This window comes from Priapulus caudatus, unplaced genomic scaffold (assembly GCF_000485595.1).
Source record: "Priapulus caudatus unplaced genomic scaffold, Priapulus_caudatus-5.0.1 Scaffold347, whole genome shotgun sequence".
Classification (NCBI taxonomy): Eukaryota; Metazoa; Priapulida; class Priapulimorpha; order Priapulimorphida; family Priapulidae; genus Priapulus; species Priapulus caudatus.
Window position 1 is genome coordinate 234026 of NW_014577408.1, and position 19030 is coordinate 253055.

Consider the following 19030-nt stretch of genomic DNA (forward strand, 5'->3'; position numbering starts at 1 on the left):
CTTACATTATAATATATCATATATGAATATATATATACTATATATACCTATGAATAGTAATATATTATATATATATATATATTTATATACATGATATACGTGCCTCTGTTCTCTATCTAACCACAACAGCATCGCCGCGGAGGGCGCTGAAACCCGCGGGAGTTGGGGCGGAGGGCGCTGCAGCCGCGTGGGGGAGGGGAGGGGGGTCGCCGAGACACAAATGATGTGGCACACTGAGAGAGAGGATAACACTGCGTGAGATTTAACGCTTGATTGTGGAAACTACGAAAACCGCAGACGATGAAACTATTCGCAACGATTCTGGGGTCTATACGTGTGTGTCTTTGTGCGTCCATCATAGGATTGTGACGTAGCGGTATGTGGCATGTTATGTCGCACTCGATACCTGCGGTGAGAGTGAGTAGGGGGGGGGGGAGCGTATGGAGAGGATCCGAAGAAATCGCTTCGAAAACCATGACGCTGAATGATCTGAAATTGGCCGACGTTTATGGACGCAAATCGCCTAACGCCTTAGTTCGACGCTAAGCTTTCCTCTGGTCGATATTTTGTTTACATGGACTGCCTGCATATGAAGATCGTTTCGTTGCTTAACGGGTGCCATGTGGTAAGCCAACAGATTAGGCATAGTTAAAGATCGAGGCGCGACGTATAGGTAGAGATAAATAAGGCGAAAAGTTACGATACTATAACCTTACTCGGTGACTCAGGGATTAACACCTAACGCTACCTCACAGTAAAAGCTCTAGCAAAATGTGTTTTCTTCTAGAATACTTATTATACTTGAACGATGTATTATATCAAGAGCTTATAATACTTTATTTATGTATAGATATTTATGCCGGTATGGTTAGCTCTTATATTATATATATATATATCTATATTATATATCAATAGTATATATATATTATCTTTTTCTATTATAGCGATTATGTATTGATTACTAGATTATAGTTTTATACCGTGGCAACCGTTACGAACATCATCAGTTATTTGTCTAGGATTCTTGTTGTTTTGCGTGTTTGACAGCGTTGGTGCAGTTCTATTGTGTTGCAGCGCCGCGGCCTAGCAGTGACATGAACGCCACTCAGTATAAACGTCAGCGCACCCGCACACACGTAGTTTGTCCGGCGACGTCGGAGGTCTGTCGGCTACCACAGGGGCGCCTTCCATCAGAAGTTTCATCAAAGCTCTTAGAGGTGGGGTTATCCTACGCTTCTCCTGCTATTCGCCTTCCGTCCCAATCTGTGTTGACCGTGGTAGTGATGACTCTCTTGATCTCTCTCTCTCGCTCTCTCTATATATATATTATAGTACTATATGATAGAGTATATATATATTGATTAGAACATATAATATAGGCCCTTTGGCATGCGCATGGGGATAAATAGCAATGCATCCATAATGTACACCGCAATAAGTTCTGTTTTTGGGTTTTGGTTCGGGATATAGTTACTGTGATAATATGAAACCTGGATTCGTGAAGGGGGCTGGCCAAAAGCAAACAGGAGCAGGAAATTTTCGTATGAGGCCGTGCTAAAGATGAGATTGTTAAAATTCTGAGATAATCAATAGTGAATGTATAGTTCGTGGTCTTAAAAAATGTTGTTTCTCCGTTGTCGTCGCAGCGCTTCGGCGAGAACTAAATCGCTCGAGAGCACCTCCGCTAGCTGTGTGCTGCAGCGGCGCTCGTTCACCTTCGACTGACCTTCTCTTGTCAGTCACGCGGGACACAGTACCTCTTCGGCATGCACGAGGGACGCCGACGACGATGTCGGTCAGAGAGCCGGCCATGGGCGGGCGCGTGGCGCGGATTCGACCTCGAGCTTCGGCGTAGCACGCTGGCACAATGCCGCACGTGACGCTGAAAATTGAGGCTGTATGGACCGGGCCCCCTGTACGCCGGCCGCACCGCAAGCGAGCGCAGACCTGGCTCGAAAGCTCACTCTACCGCTAGCGACGCCGACGACGCGGCGGCGCCGGCGGCGGCGAACAATCTGCAGGCCGAGGAAGAGGTGAATAGCGCGCGCAGTGAGTTTCGCTGGTGACGCGGCTCACCGTCGACCGAATGGATTCTCAAGTGCAGCATGAATGGAGCCCGTGCGCCGGAGGCACGTTACGGCGATGTCTACCGACTCGCTCTGGCGAGCCGACCCACGATCATCGACCGCGCAGCGGCGACCGATGGCGTCGGCTGGGGACGGGGCGATGACGCCGTTCACGCTCAGCCGACGAGCATCGCGCCGCTGCGCCGCGGTCACGTCGTCGTCGGCTACGGTCGCCCCGCCGGCGTTGGTCAGGCGACGCGCGACGTCGTGCCGCGCTGTACGCGCAGTCACGGGAGAACGTCGCGGCGCTCGTGAAGCCGCGTGACGCTGCTCTATCGTCAGCGAAGCGACTGCGTGGCGCGCGACGATCGCTCGGCAGGTGACGTTCAGCTGACGGATGTCACGCGCAAAACTCGCCTTACTGCCCGTTCAAGTACCTGTGAGCATCAGCAGCAGTGACGCCGGTCACCGAAGCAGTGCAGCATTGCTTAGTCACGCTACAGTACTATGCGTGAGTGCGCTGACTGCACCACGTCATATATATAGATGTATTGGTGTGCTGTGTTCTGTTGCGCGCCGCTTCGTGCGTGCGTGTGTGTGACGTATGCGTGCGTTGCGGTGCGTGCGGTAGTGTGCGTGCGTGCTGTGCAGTCCGCCTCCACCGATGCTGTGTGTGTGTGTGTGTGTGTGCTGTGTTGTGTGTGTGTGTGTGTGTGATGTGTGTTGTGGTTGTGTGTGTGTGTGGTGTTTGTGTGTCTTGTGTGTGTCTTCTGGTGCAGAGGTCCCAGTTTGTCAAATCAAAAAGGTATCACTTGGGGATAATGGTCATCGCCCGTGTTTTCGCGGTGCGCAAACAGCAGAAAAGTTGTGCGGGCTGCGACATGTGTGTTTTGGCGCGGCGCGCCACCATTTTTTTTATTAAAGTATGCTAAATAAAATGAAAATCAAAATGAAAGCAAAACGAACAGGTGTTTGACATTTGTGGCCTATTATTGTTCGCGTTGGTAATCAAAGTACATCAACACCACGGCAAATTTAGTAATTTAACTGTAAAAATTTAATGTTACGACCGGCGGACTTTTCTGGACTCCTGCGACCGGCGACACCGGGAACCAGCATGTCGACCACCGGGCCTGGCGCCACCGGCGACTTGGCGACGTCTGCTGTCTGATGTAAATGTCTGTGTGTGCGTTGTGGAACATTAATCTTGTATATGACGATTACTACGAGAAAATCCCAAAGAGCTCCTTATATATATTAGTATATATATTTATAGATGTTATTATATATGAGATAGTCTAAGGTCGGTATACATATATATTGTCCGGGTGGCCGACTAGAGCAATAGAATATGTAAAACGTGCGCAAGACTGTAGCAGGGAATCTACGCCATGGTACGCTCTCTCATCTGACGCGCATACGCAGGCACCTCTTTCACTCGCTAATCGGCATGCCTCGCCAGTTATACATTATAATGCCGTCTACTTGAGTAGTGCCCGCCGTATGTCGCCAACCAGTTTGCACTTCGAAAGGGTCTGCGCATATCCTTGCATGGTTCGGCAAGTCCACGCTAGTATCCTTCAGCCCGATCCAGCCGCGGAGCCGCGCTGACCGCACTCCACCCCCCGCGAATCCGTCCGCCGTGACCGGCGCCCCCTCGTCTACGTATTGCGACGAGTTTTCATTGCAGTGTCCAAACGCGCGGTCCTTTATCGGATGTTGTTGCATCGTGTTGTCGGCTGCTAACCAAATTAGGCGAACACCTAGTCGGTTTTACTCATCGTCTGGTCTGTTTTACACGCGTTGCCACGGCGACGGCTGCTATCAACGGTGCGGATTGCTCTTGTGCGATAATGTTTGAGAGCGGTTAAGTGGGGGCATCGCTACCTTACTGTCCGCTGCGGTAAACATGAGGGACACAATACGGGCATCGTTGTACTCGCCGACGTGGGCGTCACGTCAAGTTGTGCATACTACGTTACGCGCAGCAGGGCAATCGCCTTACAACTCGAGCCAAATACCGCCCATCAATAGATTCGATCGCCGCAGCGCAGCCCCTCGCTCGGGCAACGTTACTCACCGCGGCGGGCCGCGGACCAAAAATGTCCGGTCTGCCGACGCTTTGATGTGTCCGTCGTGCGTGCGTGCGTGTCGGTGATGCGCGTGTGTTGCGGACGGGCGGCGACGGCTTCGCCCGCGGTTCATTGTGAGCGCGACTATCGAGTTACTTGGGAGCCCGTCAGCCGTGATTAGTATGGGCAAATTTGCTTGTTTAGAGCTCAGATAGTTCGAGCGAGAGCTCCCCACCTCTCACTCCTGCTCGACCTCGCCGTCGTGGTTGCCTTTGTCGCTGCTGGAATCGCTGTGAGCACCATGGTTCGCTCGTTGCCTCAGTGGGAATATGTAATTGGTTTACCCCTCGTTTCTGGCGCCGCAGGATGTGCGTGCGTGTCTGTGGCTGTGTGTGTGTGTGTGTGTGCTGTGTGGGTGGTGTGTGTTGTTGTGTGTGTGTGTGTGTGGTGGTGTGCGTGCGTGCCCTCAGTGCGTCGCGCGTGCGTGCGTGGTATGTCAGCGCGTGCGTGCGTGCCGCTGCGTGCTGTGCGTGTGTGTGCGGTGCGTGCGTTAGCTTGTCGCTGTATGTGTGGGTGTGGCGATGTAGTGTGCATGCGTGCGTGCGTCGCCGTGCGTGCGTGCGGCGTGCGTGCCGTGCGTGCGTTCAGCGCGTGCGTGCTGCTGCGTGCGTGTTGTGTGTGTGTGTCTGTATGTGTAACCGATATTTACATATAATAATCACCGGTTGTCTGCTTGCTGCATTAATATTTAAGCTGTACTAGCACTCAGAAATTTGCCTCTAGATGCGATTCGCGTTAGATTGCGTAGTAAGGGAGATATACTCATGGCGAGGTGGCTGGGGGCTTGGTCTGTCGACAACGCGTAGACGCGACTTTATCGCAGCGCTGTGTGGAAGCGCTAGGTGGGGATGTCCTCTTCGTTTAGCTAGGGTGCTGGTGGCCGACGCACGAGGAGGTAGGGTTATCATTCCCCCTATATATACGTACTATATATGTACTGTAGCACGCGATGTTCCTTTATATAGTTCGCGTGTATTCTGTGTCCAGCGGCCAGGAATTGTGCTAAGCATGCATTGAGCTTACTACCTTCACCGGGAACGCGTAATGTATGGGTATTGGCGTACTAGAACGTTACGGTACTGGTACGGTATATGGAATGTGTGTGTGTCGTACGTTAGCGGTGTATGGATTCGTTACGTGCCACGTTTACGGGTGTGAACGTGTGGGCATTACGTTTTTTCGGTAGTGGAATGTTACGTGGTTTTTGCTTTTGAGCATTGAGCGACGTGCGTTACGGGTGCGTTGCGCCTATGGAACGTTGCGTTACAGTGCTGTATGGAATGTTACGATACGTTATGGTACACAGTACACAACAGTGCGTTACAGCCCAGTGCATAAAAAATCTTTATCATGACTGAACTTCGTACCAATGAGAAATCTAAACGGTGAAATTATTTCAACTTGCGTATGTGCTCAACTCACCTGCCAGAGGCGGGCTCGTGCGCCTGTATATTGAGAGTACCTCGCTCCCAAGCGCTGCGCCACGCAGTGGTGGTTAGTTACGCCATCACTGTGGTTTGTTGGTCGGAGACGCAGTGGCGTCTCATTCTGGCGTGTCTGCGGGAGACCTTGTTGCACAGAAGTCTCCTCACGTAGCAGACGTTGCTAAGTGTCGGATCGTAAATTAACGATGAAATGTTATGAAGGTGTTTAATGAGGGCGAGATCAGAGCTTCATCATGGACAGCTAGGCTGTGGCATTTGTGCACTGGCCCCGCAGCTGGCGCGGTGCGCATGATTTCTATAGAGATAGGTGTTCGGCGAGGTGCGGGTTTAGGCTCAAAAAGATGGTGGCTGAATTACACTATGATGATAGCTTAGACAGCGCCATGCGGACGCGCTGCTCTGGTCGCACATGCGCGGAGGTTGAGTGCGTTATCGTTCCGCCTCATTCACGTGATGTCTATAGCTCTCATTATGTACACGGTATCACATAGCACACGCACACCACACACACACACCAGCACACACCACACGCACACACACATAACGACACAGACACACACACGATACATAGCATGCTCATACGATAACACACACCGCATACAGCACATTACAACCACACACACCAACACACATCCACACACACACACATACACACAACACACCGCACAACACACATACATATACCACACACACACCACACGCACAACACACACCAGCAAACACACACACACACACTCAACATACCACACAGTCGCTGAGAATTTAGATAGATACAGATCTTACCGGAAAGGCAGCGTAACTAATTAATTATGAAAAGCTTCGCAATGAACGTCCGGTTAAAAACTTATTGAAAACCGATGCGACGCGTGTCGAGTCGCGCCTCGACATTCTTGGTGACTATGAAAGCGACAGGAGACAACACGAATTCAAAGTGTCAAGCGCACGCAACATCCCCTCACATGCGACGCATTACACACACTCGTCCCCTGGCTCGCTGCGACACACCACCGCACGTTTATGCCCGCTAGCACACGATTCGCGCGCGCGACAGCAAACGATACACACACACGGGGACGCACCAGCCGCAACGCGCCGCGCCACCAATTACATCACACGCCGGCCAGCTGCACTGCTTCGCCCAACGTCTCATAGCAAGTTGCGAATTACGTGCTAATCAACTTGCGCCCTGTACATAAACGCGCTGTGCGCTTCTTCGCACACTGCATACGTCGAAGCTTGTGTCATCAAGCGCACCCCTCCGCCGTATGTCACTAGCGCTACCCCGCCCCTGTGTAACAACATCTCCCCTCGCCGCTACGTCAGCACCGCAACCTCCTTCATTGTTTCAGTTAAGCGCGCTCTGCTGTAACCTCGTAGAATTCCGCCGCGCTGTATCCGTACTGCAAGTTGCAACGGCGTTCTTGGCATATCAACTCGGGGTAATTGTCCCAGGCCACTTTTTCGCTAGCAAGCACTGAGAGCCACCAAACAAAGCGGTGCCAGCGTGCGCGCAGCTGACCATCGAAAACCCAGTGGGCACTATAGTACTATTATATGCCATAGCCTTATAGTGGCGCTGATTTAGATGGCGCTTGTATCTCTTGCAGAGGTTATGACGTCTCACCCCTATGCTTCGTGGGTTTAGCGTTTTAGGTCGCTTGTATTCATATGACGTGGGGTTCGGCCTATCACGCGGTTGCTCGACTGACGACGAACACTGGGGCATGTTCTCTATCGGTCCCTTGAATGAGCTCTCTCGCCCACGGCGACTTGATGGCCTGGAGTCTGGAGGACATAGTTCGGGGCGGAAAGGTCATTTCAGGAGATTTCGACCCTAGAACGTTACGCTTTTGCGAAATGGCCATCGCCTGTGGGAGTGGGTCACTGTGAATGTTAGCGTTAGAGTGTCGGTTGGTCTGTGGATTCTCCGGACCGGCGCTGCTACTCCCGAAGCCGGTATCGTAGCCGTGAGGCGGCAGAAGGCCTCAGCCATATAAATATGGAACGCGCAAAAGAGTTTGATGATATGTGATTGAGAGCCACAGTATCTCTTAATATGTCTTAGTCATCATCATTCATACGGCGGGTATAATCATTTAGGTGTCATTTATACAACTGTTGATAATAGTCAGCTCATTTATCACACGATAGTGTGACGGGGTAATGTACGCTTATACGCGCTTTTGAGTTTTTCTCCGTTAGCGATGGCAGTTGGCATACAGTTGTGTATACGCAGACGCTTCAGACATTTTTGTATATACTTTATTATACTTAGGTAGAGCCTAGACTATCGTCAGCGGTGGTGAGAAAATGAGTATGTTTACATAAGATAGGTTGTCCACAAGTACTTACATAAATGTCTTGTGTAAGCGCAACCAAGCAATTGTGGTGACACACAGACTGTTAATCTGTCTCTCATCTATTGTATGTAATGGTTTAATTTTTGTTGAAGTGTAGCGCGTGCTTAACTCTTTTGGCTAAGAAAAGTATGTCTTAAGTTACAGTTTTCCGCCAATGCAGGGTTAGAATGTCTGCGGACTGAAGTGTCCAGTGGTTCTATCGCGCTGCAATTAGCGTGATTTCTTTACAAGAATTTACTCGCTATAGCTCGCTAGAATCTGACTTTCGAGGTGAATGCTTTACGCCCCCGCTGCTCCGAGGTAACTTTTAAGCTCTCGGGAGATCGGGAGGTTTGGTTCTTTTATATCAGACATTAATATGAGCCTGAGCTTATATGATGGTGATGGATTCGCTAGTTTTACTGCATATTTTTCTCACTTATATCAGAAGCTGCTCAATATGATAGTCTCACGCCTGTGACCTAATGCCCAGTCCTAGACCGCAATCTTAACCTCACCTCACCCACCCCACCCACTGGATACTTGACTCGCGATCTTACTTCACATACTCTCCTTACTCCACTAGCGCAGACCCACCTCAATCTGGCCCCATGAATTCACGCCCTACGCGATCTCATCCCATTCACACCGCCACCCCCATCCGGCAGCCCCACTCTGCTCACGGCATCCACGCGGCGCACCACCATTTTTTATAAAGTATACATGTAAAATAAAATGAAAATTCAAAATGAAAATGCAAAAAAACAAGTGTTTGACATTTGTGGCCTTGTATTGTTCGCTGGAATCAAAGTACATCAACAACCACGGCAAATTTAGTAATTTACTGATGTAAATTTTAAAATATAGCTGAAAAATGTTATGACCGGGACATTCTGGACTCTTAACGGGACACCGGGACCAGCATGTCGCACCGGGACCGGCCACCGGGACACTTGGGACGTCTGCTGTCTGTGTATGTCTCTGCATGTGTGTGAACCATTAATCTTGTATATGACGATTACTACGAGAAAATCCCAAAAGAGTATATTATATATATATATATGATATAGTCTAAGGTCTATACGAATATATTGTCGGTGTCGTGCGACTAAGCAATAAATGTAAAACGTGGAAATGTAGACGGGTCTACCGCCAGGTACGCTCTCTCATCTGACGCGCAAGAACCTTTCACTCGCAATCGCATGCCTCGCAGCTATATACATTAATAATGCTCCACTTGCGTAGTTTGCACAGTTTCATTGAGTGTCCAACGCGCGGTCCTTCTTCGGATGTTTGATTGCATCGATGTTGTCGGCGCTAACCAAATTAGGCGAACACCTATCGGTTTACTCATCGTCTGTCTGTTTACACGCGTTGCCACGGCGACGGCTGTTCAAACGCGTGCGATGCGTGTGCGATAATGTGTGAGAGCGTTAGTGGGGCATCGCTACCTACCTGTCCGTGCGGTAAACATGGGGACACAATACGGGCATCGTTACTCGCGACGTGGGGTCACGTCAGTGTGCATACTACGTACGCAGCAGGCAATCGCTTACAACTCGAGCGAAATACCGCCCATCAATAGATTCGATCGCAGCACCCCCTCGCGGCAACGATTACTCACCGCGGCGCGCCCGACACGAACTGGTCTGCCGACGGCTTTGATGTGTCCGTGCGCGCGTGCGTGTGCGTGTGTGCGTGTGTGCGGCGGCGGCGACGGCCCGCGGTTCATTGTGAGGGACATCGATTACTGGGACCCGTCAGCGTGTAGTATGAGCAAATTGCTTGTTAGAGCTCAGGTAGTTCGAGCGAGGCTCCCCACCTCTCCTTCCCTGCCTCGCCTCCCGTCGTGGTTGCCTTTGTCGCTGCTAGGATCGCGTGAAGCACAATGGTTCGCTCGCTTGCCTCAGTGGGAATATGTAATTGGGTTCACCTCCCTCGTTAACCTATTGGCGATGCGGCATGGGATAAAATAGCAATGCCTAATGCTATACCACCGCAAATACATTTCTGTTTTTGGTTTTTGGTTGGGATATAGTTACTGTGATATATGAACCTGGATTCGTGAAAGGGGCTGGGCAAAGCAAAAACCAGGAGCAGGAAATTTCGTATGAGCCGTGCTAACAGATGAGATTTGTTAAAATTCTTAGATAATCAAATAAGTGAAATATAGTGCGTCTTTAAAAAATGTGTTTCTCCGTTGTCGTCGCAGTTCGGCGAGAATAAATCGCTGGCGAGAGTCAACCTGCCGCTAGGTGTGCAGCGAGCGCTCGTCACCTTCGACTGCTCTCTTGTCAGTCACGCGGGACAGTACCTCTTCCGGCTGTACGAGGACGCCGACACGATGTCGGCCGAGAGCGCCCCCATGCGGGCGCAGTGGCCGCGGATCGACCTCGAGCTTCCGGCGAAGCACGCTGCCAACACTGCCGACGTGACGCTGAAAATTGAGGCTTATGGCGCCCCCTGTACGCCGGCCGACCGCAAGCAGCGCAACTGGCTCGAACTCATCTACCGCAGCGACGCCGACGACGGCGGCGGCGGCGGCGGCAACCAATCGCAGGCCGAGGAGAAGGTGATAGCGCGCGAGGAGTTTCCGCCATTTTGGCGGCTCACCGTCGCCGAATGGATCCTCAAGTGCAGCATGATGGAGGTCGCCGGGACGTACGGCGTTGTCTACCGCTCGTCGGCGAGCGACGACGTCATCGCGCGCAGCCGCGACATGCGCGTTGGCTGGAGCGACGCGTACGCCGTCACCGTCAACCGGACGAGCATCGCGCCGTGCCGCGGCCACGTCGTCGTCGGCTACGGTCGGCCGGCGTGCGTCGGCGACCGCGACGTCGTGCGCCTGTACGCGCAGTCGACGGAGAACGTCGCGTCGCTCGTGAAGCCCGTGACGCTGCTCTACGTCAGCGAGCGACGCGTGCGCGACGATCGCTCGCAAGTGACGTTCAGCTGCCGGATGTTCACGCGCAACAACTTCGCCTACTGCTTCAAGTACGTGAGCATCAGCAGCAGTGACGCCGTCACCGAGCAGTGCAGCATGTGCTTGTCAACGCTACCAGTACTAGGTGAGTGCCTGACTGACCACGTCATATATATAGATGTATGCGTGTGCGTGTCTGTGCGCGCGCTCGTGCGTGCGTGTGTGTGCGTGCGTGCGTGCGTGCGTGCGTGTGTGTGCGTGCGTGTGTGTGTGTGCGTGCGTGCGTGCGTGCGTGCGTGCGGTGGTGTGATGTGTGTGTGTGTGTGTGTGTGTGTGTGGTGGGTGTGTGTCTTGTGTGTGTTCTGTCTGAGCAGAGGTCACAAGTTGGGAAAATCCCAGACAGGTCATCACTTGAGATAAATGGTCCCTCGCGTTTTTTCGCGTGCGCAAAACAGGAAAAAAGTTGTGGCGGCTGCGACATGTGTTTAGTCGCGGTCGCACCCCACCATTTTTTTATAAAGTATGAGCATGCTAAAAATAAGAAATGAAAATTCAAAAATGAAAATGGCTAAAAAAACAAGTGTTTGACATTATGTGGCCTGTATTGTTCCGCTGCGCACAACATCAAAGTACATCAACAACCAACCTCCCCCCCCGCGCAAATTTTAGGTAACTTACTGATGTAAATTGTTAAAATATAGCTGAAAAACTCCGTTTACTCGACCGCCGAGCATTCTGGACTCTTAAACGGGACACCGGGACGCAGCCTGTCGCACCGGGAGCCGGCAGCCGGACACTTGGCGACGTCCTGCTGTCTGTGTATGTCTCTGCATGTGTGTGACCATTAATCTTGTATACTGACCGATTTTTACTTCCGAGAAAATGCCCCAAAAGAGTATATTAATATATATCTATATATACTAATAATATATACTATATATATATATACAATATATATATGATATAGTCCTAAGGTTGTAGTACATATACGAATATTATTTGCGGTGTCGTGCGACTAGCAATAAATGTGAAAACGTGGATAATGTAGACGGGTCTACCGGCCCAGGTACGGCTCTCTCATCTGACGCGGCAGAACTTCACGTCGCAATCGCATGCCTCGGCAGCTATATACATTAATAATGCCGCACTTGCGTAGTTTGGCACAGTTTTCATTGAGTGTCCAACGCGCGTCCTTCTTCGATGTTTGATTGCATCGATGTTGTCGGCGCTAACCAAATTAGGCGAACACCTATCGGTTTACGTCATCGTCGTCTGTTTAGCCGCTTTTGCCCTACGCCGCGACGGCTGTTCAAACGCGTGCGATGCGTGTGCGATAATGTGTTGAGAGGCGTTAGTGGGCATCGCTACCTAGCTGTCCGTGCGGTAAACATGGGGACACCCCACATAACGGGCATCCGTTCTCGCCGACGTGGGGGTCATCGTTCAGTCGTGCTACTACGCTACAGCAGGCAATCGGGCTTACAACTCGAGGCGCGAAATCCGCCATGCAATAGATCGCACTTCGCAGGCCGACCCCCCTCCCGGCCAACGATTACTCACGCGCGGCGCGCCCGAACAAATCGGTCTGTCCGACCGGCTTTCTGATGTGTGCGCTGCCGTGCGTGCGGTGCGCTGTACGTGCGTGTGTGCGGCGGGCGTGCGACGGCCTGCGTTCCATTGTGGAGGGACTACCTCGATTACCTGGACCCCGTCATGCGTGTAGTATCGAGCAAGATTGCTTGTTCCAGACGCTCAGGTCCAGTTCGAGCGAGGCTCCCCACCCCTCTGCCCTTCCCTGGCTCGCCTCCCGTCGTCGGTTTGCCTCTTGTCGCCTTGTCGGATCGCGTCGACAGCCAGCAATGGTTTCGCCTCGCTTCGGCCTGCAGTGGCGAATATGTCATATTGGGTCTTCACCTCCCCCTCGTTGTCTCTCGGCGCAATGTGCGTCGTATGCTGTGTGTGTTGTGTGTGCTGTGTGCTGCTGTGTGTGTCGTGTGCGTGCGCGTGCGCGGCGTGCGTGCGTGCTATGTGTGGTGCGAGTGCGTTCGCTGCCGTGCGTGCGTGCGTGTGTGTGTGTGCGTCGCGTGCGCGTGCGTGCGTGCGGTATGTGTGTGTGTGTGTGCGTGCGTGCGGTGCGTGCCGTGCCGTGGCGTGCGTGCGTGCGTGGGTGTCGTGCGTGTGGTGTGGTGCGTACGTGCCGTGCGTGCGCTGCGTGCGCGTGCGTGGCGTGCGTGTTTGTGTGTGTCTGTATGTGTAACCGATATTACAATCTAATTAATCACGTTGCTGCTCATAATCATAAGCTCTACACACAGAAATATTTGCCTCTAGATGCACGCGTAGGCAGTAGCGATTTAACTCATGGCAGGTTGGCTGGCTGGTCGTGAACAACCGTAGCCGCATTATCGCAGCTGGTGACGTAGTGGCGATGTTCTGTTAGCTGGTGCTGGTGGGCCGGACGCACGAGAGGCTAGGGTTATCATTCCCCCTATATATACGTACATACTATCATGGCTACCGTGATAGAACGTGTACCGTTGTATGTTACCCGTTATGGAATGTTACCGCATGATGCGGTACGTTACGGTATGGATCGTTACGGCACGTTACGGTGTGAAACGTTGCATTACGGTACGGTATGGAATGTTACCGTGCGTTGCAGCATTGAGCGTTACCATGCGCTCCGGTGCGTTGCGCTATGGAACGTTGCATTACTACGTTAATACCCCAGTGTGTAACTGGAATGTTACCGCATACGTTATGGCTATAGCCAGTACACAACAGTGCGTTACAGCCCAGTGCATAAAAATCTTTATCATGACTGAAATTCGCTACCCAAATGCGAACTAACGTGAAAATTATTTCAACTGCGTATGTGTCAACTCACCGACGGTGGGTATATGCAAGTATGTCAAGTGCAAGATATACGTATAAGTGTTCGTGGGACAGTGGCATCTGGGACTCAGCAGACCTTTCACCGAGTCTTCCACAGTAGACGTTGTAATCGTATAAATAACATGAAATTTAAAGTTTAATGAGGCAGTCGGGATGGACAGCTAGTGTGGGCATTGTGCATGCACGAGCTGTGCGTGTGGATGATTTCTATAGAAGTGTCGCCAGTGGGGTTAGTCATCGAGAGATGGTGGCAATACAATGATGATAGCAGACACATGCGCGCGCACACGCATACGTACCCGCATACATGCACACAAACACACACATACACACACACACACACACACACACACAACACACATACATAACACACACACACCACACACACCACACACCTACACACAGTACATACACACACACAACAGACAAACACACACACCACACACACACCACACACACAAACCACACATACACACACATACACACAACACACACACCCACCGCACACATACATACATTACATACACACACAACACACGACACACACCACACAGCACACACCACACACACACATCACATCCCCACTTACATACCAACACACACTAAGTCACACACCACACACAACACACACACACAAACACAGAGGCACGTCTACACACACATCACACATGTACGACCCACACACCCACACCACACACACACCACACACACGCACCCATACATACATAACACACACACACACACACACACACACACACACACACACACACACACACACACACACACACACACACACACACACACACACACACACACACACACACACACACACACACACATACACACACATCCGCTGAATTTAGATAGTTACAGATCTTACCGGAAAGCAGCGTAACATAATTAATTTATTGAAAGCTCGCAATGAACGCGTTTAAAAACTTATTGAAAACCGGCCCGTAGTCGCGCATCGACATTCTATCGTGACTATAAATGACAGAACAACACGAATTCAAAGGTCAAGCGCACGCACACACCCTCACATGCGCACGCATGTACACACACTCTCCCTCTCGCGCGCACACACATACGCAGGTATGCACGTACACACGGGCGCGCCACACACACACGATCACACACACACGCGCACGCACGCGCGCACACACACATACATACACACGCGCGTGCACTGTTCGCAACGAATAGCAATACGAATTACTGCTAATCAACTTGCGCCTTACATAAACGCGTTGCGCTCTCGCACACTGATACTCGACTTGTGTCATCAACGCCACCCCTCCCCCTATGTCAACACCGCTACCCCTCCCCCTGTGTAATCAACATCTCCCCTCGCCCTACGTCAGCACCGCCAGCCCTCCTCCTTATGTCATTAACGCGCTCTGCTAAACTGTAGACATTCCGCCCGCGCTCTATATACTGCAACCGGCGTTTTGAATCAACTCGGTAATTGCCCAAGCCACTTCAGCAAGCACGAGGCCCACCAAAACCCAATGGGGCACTGGCGTAGACAAACACGAAAACAGTGGCTATAGCCTATATATATAGCTATAGCTATAGTTGCAGTATATAGATGGGATTGTACTACTTGCGAGGTTATGCTACCCCATGCTCGTGGTTAGCGTTAGGGGGGAACAAGTGGGTTCGCTACACAGCGGTGCGACACGACCGACACTGGATGCGTCACTGAATGAGCTCGCCCCCACGGGACTTGATGGCCCTGAGTCGGAGGGAAAGTTCATTAGGAGATTTCGACCTAGAACGTTACCTTGCGAAATGACCATCGCCTGTGGGAGTGGTCACTGGGATGTTACAGTAGAGTTCGTTGGTCGTGGATTCGCCGGAGCGACTGTACTCCCAGCCGTAATCTACAGTGGCGTAGAAGGCTCACCACAAATACAAATCCCACAACACAAATGCAAATCCCGCAACACAAATGCAAACGTCACAACACAAATGCAAATCCCGCAACATAAATGCAAACGTCACAACACAAATGCAAACGTCACAACACAAATACAAAATCCCACAGCACAAATGCAAACGCCACAACACAAATGCAAAATCTCCCACAACACAAATGCAAACGGCAGCAAAAAAGTTGATGATTGTGATTTGAACCATATCTTTAATATGTATATCATCATCATAATACCAGAAGTGTATAATCATAGTGTTTATATTATACACTTCTGATAATAGTACATCATGTATCACAATCTGTGACGGTAGATGACGCTATACACGCTTTTAGTTTTGTTAGCGATGGCGTTGGCAATAAATTGGTTACGCAGCGTTCAGACATTTTTTGTATAACTTTATTATACTATAGACCTAATATCGGCAGGGTGGTGAGAAAATAGTAATTTTACATAAAAGATATTGTCAACAAGACTAAATAAAATATTGTTAAACGAACCACAATTGGGTGACACCACAGACTGTTATCTGCTTCTCATGATATTTATGGAAATGTTTAATTTTTGTTAAGTAGCGCGTCTCGGCCGTTTGGCTAAGAAAAATATGTACTACTTACAGGTTTCCCCAAAGGGGAAGTCCTGCGACTAGTGCCAATTGGGCGCGCTGCAATTAGCGAGTTTTCTTTTCAAGAATTTACTCGCTAGCTGCAATCAACTTTCGAGGGGTGTTACCCCCGCCTCCAGAACCTTTAAGGCTCCTGAGATCGGAAGTTGGTATATCAGACATTATATAGCTAAGCTTTATAGTGAATGATTTGCTAGTTTTACTAGCTTTTTTTCTCAATTATATCAGAAGTATCAATTATATCTCACGCCACCCTACCTAATCCCAGTCCTAACCCAAAGCCCACCTCACCCCACCCCACTTGATCTTACTCGATCTTACTTCACATACTCTACCTTACCCAACTACTCTCACCCTATCACACCCTACGCGATCTCATCCCCCCATTCAACCCCACCCCCATCCCACCCTACCTCAGCTCACCGGATCCCACCCCATCTTATCTCACCCCATCCCACCCCACCTCAACTCACCATATCCCACCCACCCCACCTTATATCACCCCCATTTCACCCATCCTATCCCACCTCATCTCACCCAAATCCTCAGCCCGCACCCCACCTTATCTCTCCTCACTCACACCCTCAGCCTCTCCATCACGCCCACAGCGAGCCTGCACACATCCGCACACTACCCGGACACTTCACGCTCGCCAGCTCACATTCTCCGCCGCCGCCTCCGCTGCTGTGACGTAGCAGCGGCTGCAGCGGCTGGCAGCGGGAGATAACGGCGTGGCGTGATCTCCGCGTGCGGGATTAGCATCGTGTGTGTGTGCGTCATTGCAGCTAGCCAGCCAGCCATAGAGACACGACATCGAGAGATGCTGAATCACTCTCATGTCGGCATCGCCTCGTTCATCGCCAACATGGCGGCGACATTTGTTTCTGCAGCTGAGATTCTAAACCATGCAGCGGGAAACCACACCCTGCATGTAGTACTGATCCAGGCTACACCTTCACCCTGTAGTGCTGACCCAGGCCACACCCTGTAGTGCCGACCCAGACACCACCCCCTAGTGCAAACCTAGGCCACACCCATTGGTCAAAACCTCGTTGGTCTTGTCCACTCAAGCAGCTTGTTCATTGCTAACTGTTCATGGTCTCGACATTGTTTTTCGCTGGAAACCAGACAGCTAATCTAGCGGGTAACCATGTATCCTGCACTACTGACCCTGGCATGTTTTCTAACAAAATATATATCGCATTGTGGCGGCCGTGAACCTATATTAACGCATTATTTTCCAACCCGTAGCTATCTATGTGTGGCGGCATAACTTCGTGTTTAGGGAGGGGGGGAGTGGAGGAGGGAAGTCCACAAGGTACTCTGCTGCGGGACACCTGACCGTGCATGGTTCTCAAGTTATGTGTCGACAGCAGCTTGGCTTTACGCGAACCTGCCAGCTTCTGCTGCCTTCTTCTGCGGCGCCGGTAGTGATTTACCGAAATTATTCTTCGTATCATCGCGAATCGAATCTCCGCAGAGAAGATCAAGCGCAATATGAACTCCGACATTCTCGTATATGAGGTCTAATCTGCGATTCATCACCGAGTCTTGCGACTCTCGTGTGTTATAACCACCTTGCGGCGCGCGCGCCGGCTGTAAAGGAACTCCTGCGTGCGAGTCTTTATTAGAAACAAGAAAGAGCGGCGAGTCCTTTGATGTGTCGGCACGAGCGAGAGTGGCGTGTAAGGAGAGGTGGAGAGGTGTGGATGCTGTGTGCGGAGAGGTGGAGAGGTGTGGATGCTGTGTGCGTGTGTGCGTGCGTGTGTGCGTGTGCGTGTGCGGGCGTGAGTGTGTGTGTGTATGTGTGTGGGCGTGCACAATTTCGTGCCTGCGTGGATGTGTGTGTGTGTGTGTGTGTGTGTGTGTGTGTGTGTGTGCGTGTGTGCGCGTGCGTGCGTGTGCATGTGTGTGTGTGTGTGTGGCGCATGCATGCGCGTGCGTGCGTGTGCATGGGTGTGTAGTTGCGAGCGGCAGATGGCTTCACCGCAAATATTAAGCATGAAAGCAAACCCCCCCCCCCACACCGTTCTTGTACAATATGAGCAGCGACAGGACGCTGGCCTTAATGAGCAACCGGTAAATAACGCCTCTAGAATATAACTGCTGAGTGTGCTGCTGCGCGTCTGCCTGCAGGCATGTACGTTGTACATGCGTGTGCACGCGCGTGTACGTATGTCTGTATGTATACCCGTGCCCGCGCGCGTGCGTGCATGTTTGCCTGAGCGCGCGTGTATGCGCGTACGTGCGTGCGTGTGTCTCTGTGCACGCGTGCATGGGGATGTGCCAGTGCGTCTCTGCAGTTCATAAACAACCAATGAATCTAAATCACCCACAGACGTAAATAACAAAATCCTCAACCAGCACCCACGCAATACAAACGCCCCCTACCTACATTCACGCTACGCGAGGATAATACAAACTATGCACACCGACAACGCACCCTATCTTCATACTTCATTAACACTCCATACCCCACTCCCTCACCACCTATTCCATCACCATCCCACTCCCTCACCACCCACTCTCTCACCACCCACTCCCTCACCACCTCACTCCTTCACCATCTCACTCCCTCACCACCCACTCCCTCACCACCTCACTCCTTCACCATCTCACTCCCTCACCACCCACTCCCTCACCATCTCACTCCTTCACCATCTCACTCCTT

General features: G+C 51.2%; 1 protein-coding gene across 1 annotated transcript in view; it reads left to right on the top strand.

Annotated features, from left to right (window-relative positions):
• Positions 1-474: 474 nt before the first annotated feature.
• LOC106809351 overlaps positions 475-19030 on the top strand; it is a 34797-nt gene continuing 16241 nt past the window's right edge. Inside the window, exons 1-3 of the mRNA XM_014812415.1 lie at positions 475-514; positions 1075-1217; positions 10195-11050. Of these exons, the coding sequence (XP_014667901.1) occupies positions 475-514; positions 1075-1217; positions 10195-11050 (1039 nt within the window). The remainder of the gene's footprint in view (positions 515-1074; positions 1218-10194; positions 11051-19030) is intronic.